The sequence below is a fragment of the Sodiomyces alcalophilus genome, assembly GCF_042370955.1.
Source record: "Sodiomyces alcalophilus JCM 7366 unplaced genomic scaffold ACRALscaffold_2, whole genome shotgun sequence".
NCBI lineage: Eukaryota > Fungi > Ascomycota > Sordariomycetes > Glomerellales > Plectosphaerellaceae > Sodiomyces > Sodiomyces alcalophilus.
The window spans coordinates 6,402,106-6,417,811 of NW_027263533.1; the positions used below are offsets into that span (position 1 = coordinate 6,402,106).

General features: G+C 43.9%; 1 protein-coding gene across 1 annotated transcript; it reads left to right on the plus strand.

The window, feature by feature from the left end:
• Positions 1 to 7,544: 7,544 nt before the first annotated feature.
• Positions 7,545 to 10,511, plus strand: ACRALDRAFT_2099699 (uncharacterized protein; the record flags this gene model as incomplete). The annotated part of the gene is made up of 3 exons (XM_071022968.1): positions 7,545 to 7,611; positions 7,636 to 7,753; positions 10,457 to 10,511. Coding segments are annotated over 3 exons (240 nt in total), but the record flags the coding sequence as incomplete, so codon positions are not given.
• Between the last annotated feature and the right edge of the window lie 5,195 nt (positions 10,512 to 15,706).

Sequence of the window (15,706 nt, forward strand, 5' to 3'; positions counted from 1 at the left end):
ACGTCCCGGGTCTATTATAATACCCTCGCGGGTTACTATAAACTCTAGGAAATCTACTCGGTTATAGTAAAATACGTACTTTAATAGTTTCGCGTATAGCTAGGCCTTATAAAGCCGATCTAAAACCTTCTTTAGGTCCTTTATATACTATTCCTTTAATATAGAATATATAAGGATATCGTCGAGGTAAGCGATATAATATATATATAGTAAACCGGCGAGTACTTAGTGAATATACGCCTAAAAAGTAGCCGGAGTATTTATTAGCCCGAATAGTATAACCGTATACTTATAATAGCCGTATCGCGTTCTAAACGCCGTCTTCTAGCGGTCTTCTTTTTTAATCCGGATCCTATAATAGGTATCCCGGATATCCACCTTAGAAAAGTACTTTACCCCGGCGAGCCTATCTAATAGTTCGCCGACTAGGGGTAGAGGGTACCTATTCTTAATCGTTATAGCGTTTAGACCTTAATAATCGACGTAGAGCCGTAAGCTGCCGTCCTTCTTAGGCACGAATAGCACCGGTAAGCCTATAGGGCTCGTCGACTATTAAATACGACCGCTCGCTATCCCTTCGGCGATATACTTCTTTAGCTCCTCTAGCTAGGCTCGAGATAAGGGATATAACGGCCCGAATAGTGGTTCCTTCCCTTCTTATAAGTTAATCGTGTATTTAGCGTCCTTTAGTAAGGGCGGCTCCTTCGCGGCCTACTCTGAAAATATATCCTAGTAGTTAGCGATTTCCGGCGGTAGTTCGACGACTAGTCCGTATATCACCTTATTATCTATAAACGGGATAGTTATATCGGGTATCCCTGGTATAACTATAGTAGCGGTAGCGATATATATAATATATACCTTTACCCGCTTTTTAATAACCTTGTAAGCCTAGAGCTCGGGGTCTATAATTAAAATCGGCCCGTAAATAAACGTTCGGCGAGCCGTATTAATTATAATACCTTCCTAACCTATACTGTTGTAGAGGGGCAGACCCGTGTTCCGGGTCTGGACGTTATGGATATTACGTGACCACGTACTTAGTCCTAGAGATCTGGTCTTGTATGCGGCTATTCTTCGGAATAGACCCACTATATCTAGCTAGCTTTTCGTCCGATCTTTTATGATCGTTACCTATTACCTATTATAATTATAATTTATATTATCCTTCCCTTTTTGGTTATCTAGACGTTCTAGATGATCTAGAAGAGCTGACCGTAGGCCCGCCTGCCTATCTAGCTATTTGTTCCCCTGATTAGACCACTGCCGACCCTTCTAGAGGCCCGGCGACCGTCTCCTCGGGACCCTAGCTTTAGATACGGACCCGTGACGAGCCTGACCCTTCCCTTCGGCTAGCCTATTGGTTGGTTGTTTGTTTTAGCCCTAGCGGAGCCGTTCTGTATAGTAACGGCTTCGCCTTTCTTTAATTAGTGCTCGGAGGCGGATATAATCGGCGTAGGAGATTATAATCCTGCGCACGAGGGTAGTTCCGGCCTGCCTAAACGAACGGCCTGTTATATTATTAATTACGATACGGTCACGGTTTTCCCTTAAGTCTTTGGTCTTAAGTCTTCGGTTTTAAGCTTTTTAAGTCTTTGAGTTTTGAGAGATTTGGTTACGATAGAGCTTTGGTTTTAATATAGTCTTAGTCACGATACAGCTTCGGTTTTGGATATAGCTTCGAATACGATACGGTTTTAGATACGATATAGCTTTGGTTATAGACTTTCCCTTTAATAGCGGCCGAAGGGCTTAGGTTAAGGCCCGGAAGAATAGCGCGTTACGTGGGCAGCACTAGAAAAAAAAGAGGTTACGATACGAGTTCTGATTCCGGCTACGATACTTTATTAATAAATATAATAAAAACGCTAAAAACAGTGTCCCGGGGCCCGAGTCTCCGGAAGAGCGATCCTGATAGTGCTTTGGAAGAGCAGAGGCTGCCTGCTTATTAGTAATAGCTATAAACTATCCCGACGCAGAGACTGCCTATAGATTAATAGTCCGATACTAGTTCCGATTCGGTGGGTCCTAGTACCACGGATCCGGAAGAGCAGAGGCTGCCTGCTTATTAATAGCCGCGACCTATCCCGACGTAAAGACTACCTGTATACTAATAGTCGAATATAAAGAGGAAGGTATTATAACGATATCGCGGAAAAAGGAGGATATAATACTAGGACGGTTAGCCTCCTCGAGGTGGTCGCGTATAGGATACGTTCCTATTACTCTTAATCGGGTTAACCTATTATTTTAAGGTCCTTATAAGAGTCGTACTTTATAGCTATAAAGGAGCCTTAGATAAGCTCTACGCTCTAAGGTTTAGCCGCGATATCTCTTTACTATAGTTTACTTTCCGTTTATCTAATTAGACTAACGGTAACGTCGCTGGATATAGGTAGCCCTCCGTTCCGGGTAGCCGAAGTAGTAGTCGGAAGAGCCGCCGCCGCGGTAAAAGTACGACTCCACGGAAGAGTCCTGTTTAGTAAAAGAGTCCTACCGCCTAGTATATTCCTGTTTGCCTAATTAGGTGCTATTCCTGCGGTTAGGATAGTCACCGTCGGCGTATATACCCGGAAAGGAAGAGCCCTATTAGCTCTATGATCCGGAAGAGCTATGATAGCTCCGCGCTTTAGAAGAACTAGCGCGTTAGTTCCGTTGATCCTGTTATTCCGGCGTTAAGCTCCTATACTAGCTTTGTTACGCCTAAAGCTTCGAAGAGCTTTATTACCTCTACCGATTCCGTGGTATCGGTTCCGAAGAGTCCCCCCGCCGTGGACTCTATGATAAAGGAACCTACTATTACCGTTACTACCGCCCCTCCTATTCCTCTAGTCCAGAGTCCTCCCGTGGACTCTATAAAGGAGAAGAAGACGCTTACTGTTCCTATAGCGGAAAAGAGTCCTCCTATAGACTCCACCGCTCCCGCTATTCCCGCCGTTCCCTTTACTCCGGCGCCGAGCTCCTATACTAGCCCTATTACCCTCGCCGTAAAGAAGAGCCCTATTAGCTTTATAGTTCCGAATAGTCCTCCTATAGACTCTACCGATCCCGTTAATTAGCCTTTTAGCCTGCCTCCGGGCTTAGAAGATAAAATATAGGCGTATATCGATAAGTATACGGTAGAGGACGAAGAAGAGGAGCGGCGATATATTATAGGCCTGCCTCCTGCTATAAAGACCGAGGATATTATTACCGATCCGTTTATTAACCTCCTTACCCGCCTACCTAAGTAGACGGGTTTCCTTCTACTTAATAGCTTCGAAAATCCGTATCTATAGTAGTATATAGGCTATTATAGTCTATTAAGCCGGCTATAAATCAAAGAGTTATTCGGTAGCTCCCTTAAAAAGGAGGTAAAGATAGTAGAGGTATAAGCTTTATAGCAGGTAATTAACGTAATAGAAGCAGAGGTGTAGCGAAAGCAGGGCCTTTATAATTAGGCGTTAAGGTAATCGTTTTTAGGAGACAAAGATATTCGTGAAGTTATAAGAGCTCTAGCTCTTAATAGCCGTTAACGTTTTTTTTTTTTTTTTTTTTTTTTTTTTAAAGTGGATTTGCCTCTAGGGCTAAGGGATTTTTAATCCTGTTTTTCCTTGCTATCTTCCTCCCTCCTCCTACCTCTCTTCCCTTTTTTCCTTTTCCCGCCTTTTCCCTTTTTCCTCTTTTTCCCTCTACCTATTCCTTTACCTAATCAGGGTAATAGTATCGTTTTCGGAAATAGAAGTTATGCGTGGAGTCCGTGGGAGCTGCTTTTCTAGTTCCTAACGGGGGCCGCGTCTTTTAATCGACGGGGGCCGCGCCCTTATTTATAGACTCGTATCTAACTAAGGCCGCGTCTTTTTTTAATTACGCCCTAGAGCCGGATTTTTTTTTCCTAACGCTGCTCTATTAACCTAATCAGGATCTTTTTAGTGTTTTTAGGTTATTTAAAAGCTGCCCTTAAGGGGGACCTCTTCGTATAGCTTTAGGGCCGATAGATATAGAGTCCTGCCCTTTCCCCGATTTTAGCCTCTTTTCTTTTCCTTTTAGAAAGCTATACGCGTAGGAGCTTTTTCGTATAGCTTTAGGGCCGATAGATAACTAGGCCTAGGGCCTAGCCTATAAATCTATAGGAGCCTACTGATTTTTTAGCTTTTTTACCCACCACTTTACCTTTTCCTTAGACTATATCTTTTATAGTTCTTTATTATTTCTTTCGCCTATAGCTATATTAGCCTGATTAGAAGAAGACGAGTCGAACGGCTCCGATTTTAATTAACTTAGCCTACTGGTTATTAAGTTATATATAGGTTAGTTTAGTGGTACGCGTTAGATATCTTCCCCCCGAAGAAGACTATATGCCACTAATCCCGCTTACTCTTTTTAGATCTTAATCCTGCCTGCTATTTTCTGCCGGCAGAGTCACCACGAGCTTATCCTACTTACTTTTTTCCTTATTTTTCCTCTTTTTCCTACTCTTTTTATTACTCTTCTTTTCCTAATATCTTCGTTCCTCTAATTAGCCCGAGCCTAATCCTACCTGCCTATAGTTAATTCGATTAATCCTATTAATCCCGTTAATCCTGCTTTTTCTTCCTATTCCTTTAAGCCTAGCCACGAATTCTGCCGCCTCGAAGATCCTACCGCGATTCCTACCACAAGACCCGATAAACCGACCTATTATACCGCCGAAAAGATCTAACCTGCGTGCTTTACGCCTACAAACTAAGAAGTGGACTACCTGCCTTATAGGTAGTGGAAAGAGATAGATATACTCTGCGTCGCCTAGTTCTGCGTTCTGCGTTATTAATCTTTTATTAAGGCCGCCGCGTTACCTTATTCTAGTAGTTATAACTAGGAACCGAAGAGGCCGTTACCGCCTGCCCTATATATGCGTTCGTCGTTATAGTCTTCTCGAAGACTATACTAAGGCCGCCGCCTATTTTACCGCCGCTTACTATTACTACCGCCGCCGCTACCTGGCTTACGTACGAAGGACCTACGAGGTCACCTCTCTCTATAAGGTCACCGTCCTTTAAGCCTACGTCTTCGAGAGACGTCTTTAGGAATACACGCGCGAGGAATAAAGGACTATTACTGGACTGCTTATAGATACCCTAATTAGGGTAATAGAGATATATTATAGACGGTTACTGTTTATGTTTATGTTAAAATTATTAAGACTATAAGGTGTGGCTTAATAATTTAGGGCCGATTATAGAGGGGTAGACCCGTGTTCCGGGTCTAGACGTTATGGATATTATATAACCACGTACTCGGTCCTAGAGATCTGGTCTTATATACGGCTATTCTTCGGAATAGACTTATTATATCTCGCTAGCTTTTCGTCCGATCTTTTATAATTATCACCTATCACCTATTATAATTATAATTTATATTATCCTTCCATTTTTGGTTATCTAGATGTTCTAGACGATTTAGAAGAGCCGACCGTAGGCCCGCCTGCCTATCTAGCTATTTATTCCCCTGATCGGACCACTGCCGACCCTTCTAGAGGCCCAGCGACCGTCTCCTCGGGACCCTAGCTCTAGATACGGACCCGTGACGAGCCTAACCCTTCCCTTCGGCTAGCCTATTAGTTGGTTGTTTGTTTTGGCCCTAGCGGAGCCGTTCTGTATAGTGACGGCTTCGCCTTTCTTTACTGTTATTTAAAAATAGTAATTATCCGGTACCCTTAGGTCGATCCGTATATAGGAAGACCCTTTTTAGTAGGCGTGGCCGTCCTTCTACGTCTAGCAGATAAAAAGCTAAGCCGTACGCTCCGCGAACCCTCGCCGGGCTACTATCAAAGCCTTTAATCTCTAGAGTCTCGACCTCTAGAAGCGGTTTTAACCCTAGGCGTTCCATTAACACCGGGCTAATAATATCTACCTACGTATAGGTATCTAAGTCCACGCTAAACTTAATCTCCTTTCTATAACGGATCACTATCGCTATAGATCTTATTACCTCGCTAACTATAATCGCTAGCCGGTTATCGGGTATAGGTCCGGCCCCCTTATTACCTACGCCGACTCGTTTCCTAATAAATAGAGTTCTTTAACCCGAATATTATTATTAAGGTCGTTATATATAGCGTGTATATTACTAACACGGGTATAAGCCTTCGCCGCCTTATCGTCGGTTATCCGATATTCCTTATTACTATAATAGTCCTTAGAATAATAACCCTTTTTGCCGTAGTTATAGTACTCGCCTATAAAGGCACGCGTACTAGGCTGCGCTTATAAGGGCTCCGGGCCCGGGGCCTTTTAACCCGTTAGGGGCGCCCCCTTCGAGTCTGCCTTGCCTGGCTTAGCGGGCGTACGCCGGCCCGTTACCGGAGTGCTTACCCGGCTTTAGCGACTATCCGAATACTAAAAGTTCGATAAAGTCCTTTTACGGCTAGTATCCGACCGCTTACTACTCGCCTTCTCGATAAGGCTTATATCCTAGAATAGCTACGCCTCTTAAGCTAGCGTCACGGCCTTATCTAGTTTAGTCTTCCGCTCTTATATCTTATCCTTAATACGCAGGGGTAGTCGACTAAAATAGTCGTAGGCACGCTCTTCGCTTCCCCTTATCTCCTAGCCTAATAGCCTATACAGGTTATCCTACTATTCGAATAGCTTTATTAGCGTTATATCACCGGTTATTCGTAGCTTACGAAGTTCCTTACGGTAATAGTACCATTATATATCCCGGGATAGATACTCTCGCTAAATAAACGCCGTATAGTCGTTCTAATTCGGGTTAGTAATCTTCTAGGCGTAGTGCCTCTAGGACGTCTAGAAGGTATATTCGAGCTTTATTAAAGCCTATTCGATCTGCTATAGCACTAGGGCACTAGGTCTAAACTAATTCCTAGCCTTAATCGCTACTAACGAATTATCGATTTCTATAACTATAAATAATTCTTTAATTAGCTTATAATTATATACCGGCGGTTTTTCGTAATCGCGCCGGGGCGCCGGTTTTTCCGCGAGCTTCTTTATAATTACTCGGTTAATCTTGCTTTATTACTAGAGATATTAGGAAAATATCGTAATTAATACCTTTTACGTTAATATCGAGGGGCCGGCGACGGATCGCCGATTAACCTACGAACCACTATCTTTAGGACTAAGCGTAACCGGCGTATCCGTGGACCCCTTGTTTTTATCCGGTCCCTACTCGGGTACCGTCGTTATTAATTTCGGTACGACGGGCGCCTGCTTAGCGTCCTTATTAGCTCCCCCCGGGGGGACGCTCGTTCCTCGAGTCCTTCTTGGTGGTATCTTCGGCCTAATTACCTTAAAGGTATGGAAGTTAAAGAATTATAATAAAAGGAAAGTCCGTAGACTTTAGTTAAGGAAAAGATATTATAGAAAAGGCTTAATAGCTTAGTATCGTAGAGGGATCGTAGTATATTCGTTAACTAAGCGCTAACTTTAAACTAAGACTTTAACTTAAGGGATTAAACTGATCCCTTAACGTACGCATAGTGATAGGTTCGGATCGGTGGTCCGTGCGCGGCCATCGGTCCGACTATATGCCGACGGGTCTGCGATTATCTCGTTATAGCTTTTAGGACTCGCTATAGTTATTTCGAGTACTTAGTTATACCTTTTAGGCTTATTAATACCCTAGCTAGTTTTTAACGGTATATTAACTAAGTATTAAATAGGTTAGTCGATACGATTTATATAGTTTTTCTAAACGATATCTTAATTTATAGTAAGGACCTTAAGGTTTATCGAGTATATATTAAGGAGGTTTTAGGGAGGTTAAGGGAGTAGTCGCTATACGCGAATCTAGAGAAGTGTGTGTTTAGGACTTAAGAGGTAGAGTTCTTAGGGTTTATTATTAGAGTGGATAGGGTTTATATAGACTAGTCCAGGGTTAAGGCTATCCGCGATTAGTAAGAGCTAAACTTAGTAGAGACTATCTAAATCTTCCTGGGTTTTACTAGGTTCTACCGGCGTTTTATTAAGAACTACTTAAAGATTACGGCGCTACTCTTAGACTTAACGAAGAAGAGTAGAGTAAAGGGTGTGTTCGTGTTATTTATTAGGGAGAAGGAGGCTTTTAACGAGTTATATTAGAGGCTTTAGGAGGCTCCGGTTTTATAGTATTTCGATCCTAAGTTACCTATTCGACTAAAGCCGGATATATCGGGGTTTATTTTAGGGGCGGTAATTAATTAGTATATAGATCGGGTATTATAGAGGGGCAGACCCGTGTTCCGGGTCAGGACGTTGGATATCACGTGACTACTCGGTCCTAGAGATCTGGTCTTATATGCGGCTATTCTTCGGAATAGACCCACTATATCTAGCTAGCTTTTCGTCCCATCTTTCACGATCATCACCTATTACCTATCATAATCATAATTTGTATCATCCTTCCCTTTTTGGTTATCTAGACGATCCAGAAGAGCCGACCATAGGCCCGCCTGCCTATCTAGCTATTCGTTCCCCTGATCGGACCACTGCCGACCCTTCTAGAGGCCCGGCGACCGTCTCCTCGGGACCCTTAGCTCTAGATACGGACCCGTGACGAGCCTAACCCTTCCCTTCGGCTAGCCTATTAGTTAGTTGTCTGTTTTAGCCCTAGCGGAGCTATTCTGTATAGTAACGGCTTCGCCTTTCTTTAATTAGTACTCGGAGGCGGATATAATCGGCGTGGGAGATCATAATCCTGCGTATAAGGGTAGTTCCGGCCTGCCTAAACGAACGGCCTATCACGTTATTAATACGATACGGTCACGGTCTTCCCTTTGAGTCTTTGGTCTTAAGTCTTCGAGTCTTGTTTTGGATACGGCATAGCTTTGGTTACGGTATAGTTTTAGACACGGCATAGCTTCGGTTTAAGATACGGTTTTAGATATAGCTTCGGATACGGTATAGTTTTAATTTATCCTCTAATAGCGGCCGAAGGGCTTAAGTTAAGGCCCGGAAGAATAGCGCGTTACGTGGGCACCAGAAAAGAAGTAAAGGATTTTGATACGAGTTCTGATTCCGGATATGATACAGTAATAACTATAAAAACAATAAAAATAGTTTCCCGGGGCCCGAGTCTCCGGAAGAGCGATCCTGATAGTGCTTCGGAAGAGTAGAGGCTACCTACTTACTAATAGCCCCGAACCACCCCGACGCAGAGACTGCCTGCAGATTAATAGTCTAATACTAGTTCCGATTCGACGGGTCCTAGTACCACGGATACGGAAAAGCAGAGACTGCCTGCTTAGAAAGAATAGTCCCCTAAACCGACGCAGAGGCTGCCTGCTTATTAATAGCTATAATCTATCCCGACGCAGAGACTGCCTGTATATTAACAGTTAAATATAAAGAGGAAGACGCCTTGGCGTTGTAAGAGGAGGATATATACCGGTGGACGCGCGTGGGATACGTTCCTGTTCCTCTTGATCGGGTTGACCTGTTGTTTTAAGGTCCTCGCGAGAGTCGTATTAAGGGCGTGTGAAGGAGCCCTGTAAGAGCTATACGCTCTATGATCGGAAGACTCTTTGCCGTTTGCTTCCTGTTTGTCTGATTAGACTAACGGTGACGTTGCTTATGGGCAGCCCTCTATTCCGGGTAGCCGTAGTCCGAGCCGAAGTAGTAGTCGGAAGAGCCGTAGTCGCCGCGGCAGAAGTACGACTCCACGGAAGAGTCCCGATTAGCAGAAGAGTCCCGCCGCCCGGCACGATCCTGTTCGCCTGATCAGGTGCTATTCCTGCGGTTAGGATAGCCACTATCGGCGTACGTGCCCGGAGAGGAAGAAGAGCCCCGTTGGCTCTATGATCCGGAAGAGCTCCCGTGATAGCTCCGCGCTTTAGAAGAACTAGCGTGTTAAGTCCGTTAATCCTGTTATTCCGGCGCCGAGCTCCCGTGCTAGCTCTGTTACGCCCGAGGCAAAGAGCTCCCGTGCTAGCTCCCCTGCCTTTACCGACCCCGTGGCACCGGTACCGAAAAGTCCTCCCGTGGCCTCCGTGATAAAGGAGCCTGCCGCCCCTCCTCCCGTTCCCCTGGTTTAGAGTCCTCCCGTGGACTCTATGGAAGAGAAGAAGACGCCCACTGTCCCTATAGTGGAAAAGGGTCCTCCCATGGACTCCACTACTCCCGCCGTTCCCGCCGTTCCCTTTATTCCGGCGTAGAGCTCCCGTGCTAGCTCTACCGCCTCCACCGATTCCGTGGCGCCGGTTCCGAAGAGTCCTCCCGTGGACTCCGTGACGAAGGAGCCTGCTACCGCCCCTCCTATTCCCCTATTCCAGAGTCTTCCTATAGACTCTACTATTCCTATCGATTAGTCTGCCTCTGCTCCGCTTAATTAGCCTTTCCACCTGCCTCTAGGCTTAGAAGAGGAAATATAAGTATATATCGATAAGTATACGGCTAAGGAAGAAGAAGAGGAGCGGCGATATGCTATAGGCCTACCTCCTGCCGTGGAAGCTAGTCCTGATCTGTTCGTGAACCTCCTTGCCCGCCTACCTAAATAGACGGGTTTCCTTTTACCTGACACCTTCGAAAATCCTTATCTATAGTGGTATATAGGCTACCATAGCCAAAGCCGGCCATATATCGAAGAGATATTCGGCACCTCCCTCGAAGAGGAGGTAAAGAGGGTGGAGATTTAAGCTTTATAGCAGGTGATTAACGTGATAGAAGCAGAGGTGTGGCGAAAGCAGGGCCTTTATAATTAGGCGTTAACGTAATCGTTTTTAGGAGACGAAGATATTCGTGAAATTATACGAGCTTTTTCTAGTTCCTAACGGGGGCCGTATTAGTGGATTTACCTCCGGGGCCAAGGGACTTTTTCCTTACTGTCTTCCTCCCTCCTTATACCTCTTTTCCCCTTCCCTCTTTTCCTCCCGCCTCCTTTCCCCTTTTCCTTTTTCCCTTTTTCCCTCCACCTATTCCTTTACCTGATTAGGGTAATAGAATCGTTTTCGGAAGCAGAAGTCGTTCGTGGGGTCTATAGGAGCTTTTCTAGTTCCTAACGGGGGCCGTGTCTTCTGAATATCGTGGTATATCTAGGGCCGCGTCTTCCTTTGGATTACGCCCTAGGGCCGGATTTTTTTTCCCCGGAAGCTGCTCCGTTAACCTGATCAGGACCTCTTGTTTTTGTTTGTTTTTTTTTTTTGGGTTATTTGGAAAGCTGCCCTCGAGGGGGACCTCTTCGTATAGCTTTAGGGCCGATGGATATATAGTCCTGCCCTCCCCCGATTACCCTGCCCGATTTTTATTCCCTTCTTTTCTACACAAATACCCTGATCCAGTCTGTTCTTTTTATGTGGAAAGCTATACGCGTAGGAGCTTCTTTGTATAGCTTTAGGGCCGATGGATAACTAGGCCCGGGGCCCAGCCTATAAGTCTGTGGGAGCATCCTGCCGATTTTTTAGCCTTTTTTTTTACCTCTTCCTTGGACTGTATCTTTTATAGTTCTTCGCTATTTCTTTTGCTTGCAACCACGTTGGCCTGATTAGAAGAAGACAATTCGAACGGATCCGATTTTGATTGATTTAGGCTGCTGGTTATTAAGTTGTGTGTGGGTTGGTTAGCCACTGTTCCTGCCGCCTACTCTTTTTAGATCTTAATCCTGCCTGCTATTTTCTGCCGGCAGTCACCACGAGCTTATCCTGCTCACTCTTTTCCTTATTTTTCCTCTTTTTTTTTCCTACTCTTTTACTACTCTTCTTTTCCCGATATCTTCGTTCCTTTAATTAGCCTAAGCCTAATCCGCCTGCCTGTAGTTAATCCCGTCGATCCTGCTGCTCTTCTTCTTCCTATTCCTTTAAGCCCGGCCACGATACTGCCGCCTCGAAGAGTCCTGCCGCCCGCGATACCTTCCTGCCTTTAACGAATCGACCTGCCTCCTGCGTGCCGTGCCACGCCGCCGAAAAGATCCGACCTACGTGCTTTACGCCTACGAACCGAGAAGTGGACTGCCTGCCTGCCTTAATATAGGTAGTGGAAAGAGATAGATATACTCTGCGCCGTCGCCTAGTTCTGCGTTTTGCGTCGTTGATCTTTTACTAGGGCCGCCGCCTATTTACCGCCGCTTACTACTATTACCGCCGCCGCCGCGTTGCCTATTCCTTATACGGAACGGAGGAAGCCGCCGCCGCTGCCGCCTGGCTTATGCGCACGAAGGACCTACGAGGTCACCTATCTATAAGGTCACTGTCCTTTAAGCCCGCGTCTTCGAGAGACGTCTTTAGGAATATATACGCGAGGAATAAAGGAAGCTGTTACTGGATAGGTTGCTTATGGATGCCCTGATTAGGGTAATAGAGATATATTTGGGACGGTTGCTGTTTGTGTTTATGTTGAAATTATTAAGACCACGAGGCGTGGCTTGATAATTTGGGGCCGATTATAGAGGGGCAGACCCGTGTTCCGGGTTAGGACGTTAGATATCACGTAACTACTCGGTCCCAGAGATCTGGTCTTGTATACGGCTATTCTTCGGAATAGACCCACTATATCTAGCTAGCTTTTTGTCCGATCTTTTATGATCGTCACCTATTACCTATCATAATCATAATTTATATTATCCTTCCCTTTTTGGTTATCTAGACGATCCAGAAGAGCCGACCGTAGGCCCGCCTGCCTATCTAGCTATTCGTTCCCCTGATCGGACCACTGCCGACCCTTCTAGAGGCCCGGCGACCGTCTCCTCGGGACCCTTAGCTCTAGATACGGACCCGTGACGAGCCTGACCCTTCCCTTCGGCTAGCCTATTAGTTGGCTGTTTGTTTTGGCCCTAGCGGAGCTGTTCTGCATAGTGACGGCTTCGCCTTTCTTTAATATAGTATTTTATCGCGTTTTTTTAAGGCAGCTTAGAGGTACAGAGTTAAATTATTCGACTCCGGATACAGAGTTAATAGCTATTATTAAGGTATTCCGGTATTAAAGGCATTACCTAGCTTATAGCCAGACCCTAGTAGAAGTTCTAATAGACTACCTTAATTATCGGTACGTAATAGATAAGCCAAAGATTAAGCCGTAGTATACGCGATAGCTAAAGGAGCTATCGGTGTTCGACTTTAAGATTAAGTATCGACTAGGAGCTTAGAATCCGGCTAATAGTCTATCGCGGAAGCTATAGTATATTTCTAATTAGTCGGACCTGGACGCGGAGCGTTAGAAGCCTATTAAAAGGTTTACCTATAAGTTTATATTAAGAGTAGTAGAGTAGGCGGGCAGAGCACCTAGGGTTTCTAAGGACTTATTACTAAGTTTAAAGGAAAAGGTGGCCGATACCTAGAGGGATAATCCCTTTTATATTTCTTTATCTAAGAAGGACCGGTTATCCGACCTATAGTTAAGGGATAAAGAGGGCCTGGTCCATTTTAGAGGTCGCCTCTTTATCCTAGATATATAGGGGTTAAGGAAGAAGATCCTATAGGCCTTCCACGATAAACCCACTACTAGATATTATGGTTCCGGTAAAACGATTAAGAGGATTTCGAACTTATTCTATTAGGAGTATATATCCTAGGATATAAAGAAGTTTATGCCTATGTATAGGGTTTATTAAAGGACTAAGGGGAGGCAGTATAAGCCTTATAGTCTATTAGCTAGTCTTCCGGTTCCGTCTTACCCGTTCTAGGAGATCTTAATTAATTTTATTACCTATCTCCCTCCTATTAATTAGGGCGGAAAAAAGAAGGATACGATCCTTATAATGGTTTACCGTTATATACAGTATTCTCTTTATATCTCTTATAGTAATATACTAACCGCTAAAGGTTTAGCCGATATTATATAGTTAAGAGTCTTTAGTATTTATGGTTTACCGGATAGTATCGTTTCGGATCGGGGTTCTTTATTTATAAGTAAGTTTTAGGGGACCCTATACGGTCTCTTAGGCGTCCACTATAGGATATCCACTACGTTCCACCCCTAAACCGATAGGCAAACTAAGCGTTAGAATCAGAGTATTAAGTATTACCTTCGTAGCTATTACTCACGGGAGCAGACCGACTAGGAAAATAAGCTATCCCTTACGTAGTTTACCTATAACACCGTATAGTACTCGGTAATTAAGTAGACGCCCTCCGTGGTATTAATAGGCTATAACCCTTATAGCCCTAATAACGTCCGGTTACCTAAATCGTTAAATATCAGGGCGGTATCCGCTAAATAACGGGTAAAGCACTTAATCGCTAGTCCTTAAGTAATAGAAACTTTGATTCGGAAGGCTTAAGAGTCTTATAAAAGGTTCTATAATACCGGGCAGACTTAATAGCGGTTTAAGGTAAGGGACTACGTCTTAATCTCCTCGAAAAATATTAAGTAAAAGCGGCCTAGTAAGAAACTCTTAGATAAATACCTTAGGCTATACCGTATTATCTTAGTTATTAGTTATTATAGTCTTACCTATAAGCTAGATCTTCCGTAGTCGATAAAGATTTATAATATTTTCCCGATCTCTTTATTAAAGCCCTAGCGGTCTTGTGATAATTAGGCCCCCGAGCCTATAAAGGTAGATATAGAGCCGTAGGAGTTAGAGGAGTATAAGGTGGAGGAGATTTTAGCTTATCGGTTTAATAGGAAGAGGAGGCAGTATTTAGTTAAGTGGGCGGATTATAGGCATAAGGATAACACCTAGGAGCCGAGGCGCTATATCCCGGAGGAACTTCTTTAGGAATATCATAATTAATAAAAGGAGAGGGCGCGGAAGGTATAGAAACTATTATAAACCTATAGGGTCCTTTATTAGTATTATTAATTTATCTTAGTATAACCCCGGGGGGTCGCGTCACTATCTTTATCTTTACTAAAATTCATTATATTATATCCTAAACACCAAAAAGAAAAAATAAAATAGTAGTGATCGCACTATATATATATAGTGCCCCTCTAAGTTAGATTAACGGATCCATTTCTTTCTATATACCCATAGACTAGCGAAGTATTCCTTATTATCGTTATCGCCGTTAGTCTTAACACCGCTCGTAACCCTTAGCAGATCACGAATTTAATAAAGGGCCTTTATCTATTTACAGGACTCCCGGGCCTAAATATTATAAAAGGTAATTTAAGCCTCGGTAACTATATTAGCCCGATAACGCTTATACTAAGCAGCATCGAAACCATTATAGTTATAGTGCTAATTATTAGTATATGCCCGGCGTAGCTCCCCCTAAAGCTTATAGGCGGCACGCTAATAAAGAGAAGTTAGTATAAATATACTAAAGAAAATAAAGAGAGATAACTTATAAGCTTTTTATCGGTAAAGCCACTATATCTAATAGCGTCTATAAGCGTATCTTATATAATAATAGCGGCACGAGTAGCGCGAAGATTTATCTAGGAATAAGTTAGTATACCGGGGCGGTCTATAGCGGGCGGGGAGTATAACTATACCTCTTCGTATTTCTTACTATTCTGGTTATACTAATAGTAATAGTATTTAGAGGACTGCCGGTCGGAGTCGCGATATAAATAAAAGAGAATAGGACCTTAGCTATCTAAGATAATATTAAGAAATCCCGAGTAACACCGTTAATAGAGGGGGTTACGGAGGTCGCCCCCTATAACTACCTCCTAAATCGGGTAAAGGCCTAAGGGAGTGCCGTTATTAGAAGGTATAGCGTCGCTATTACCCCCGTTAGCCCCCGGACCTTTATTAGTAACGTTATTATTACCGAAGATATTATTACCCAGGAAGCTCTTACCTCCACGAGTACCGGTATTTATACGCCCCCTGTTCGGTATTTGCTATCCACTTAACCCCAAAT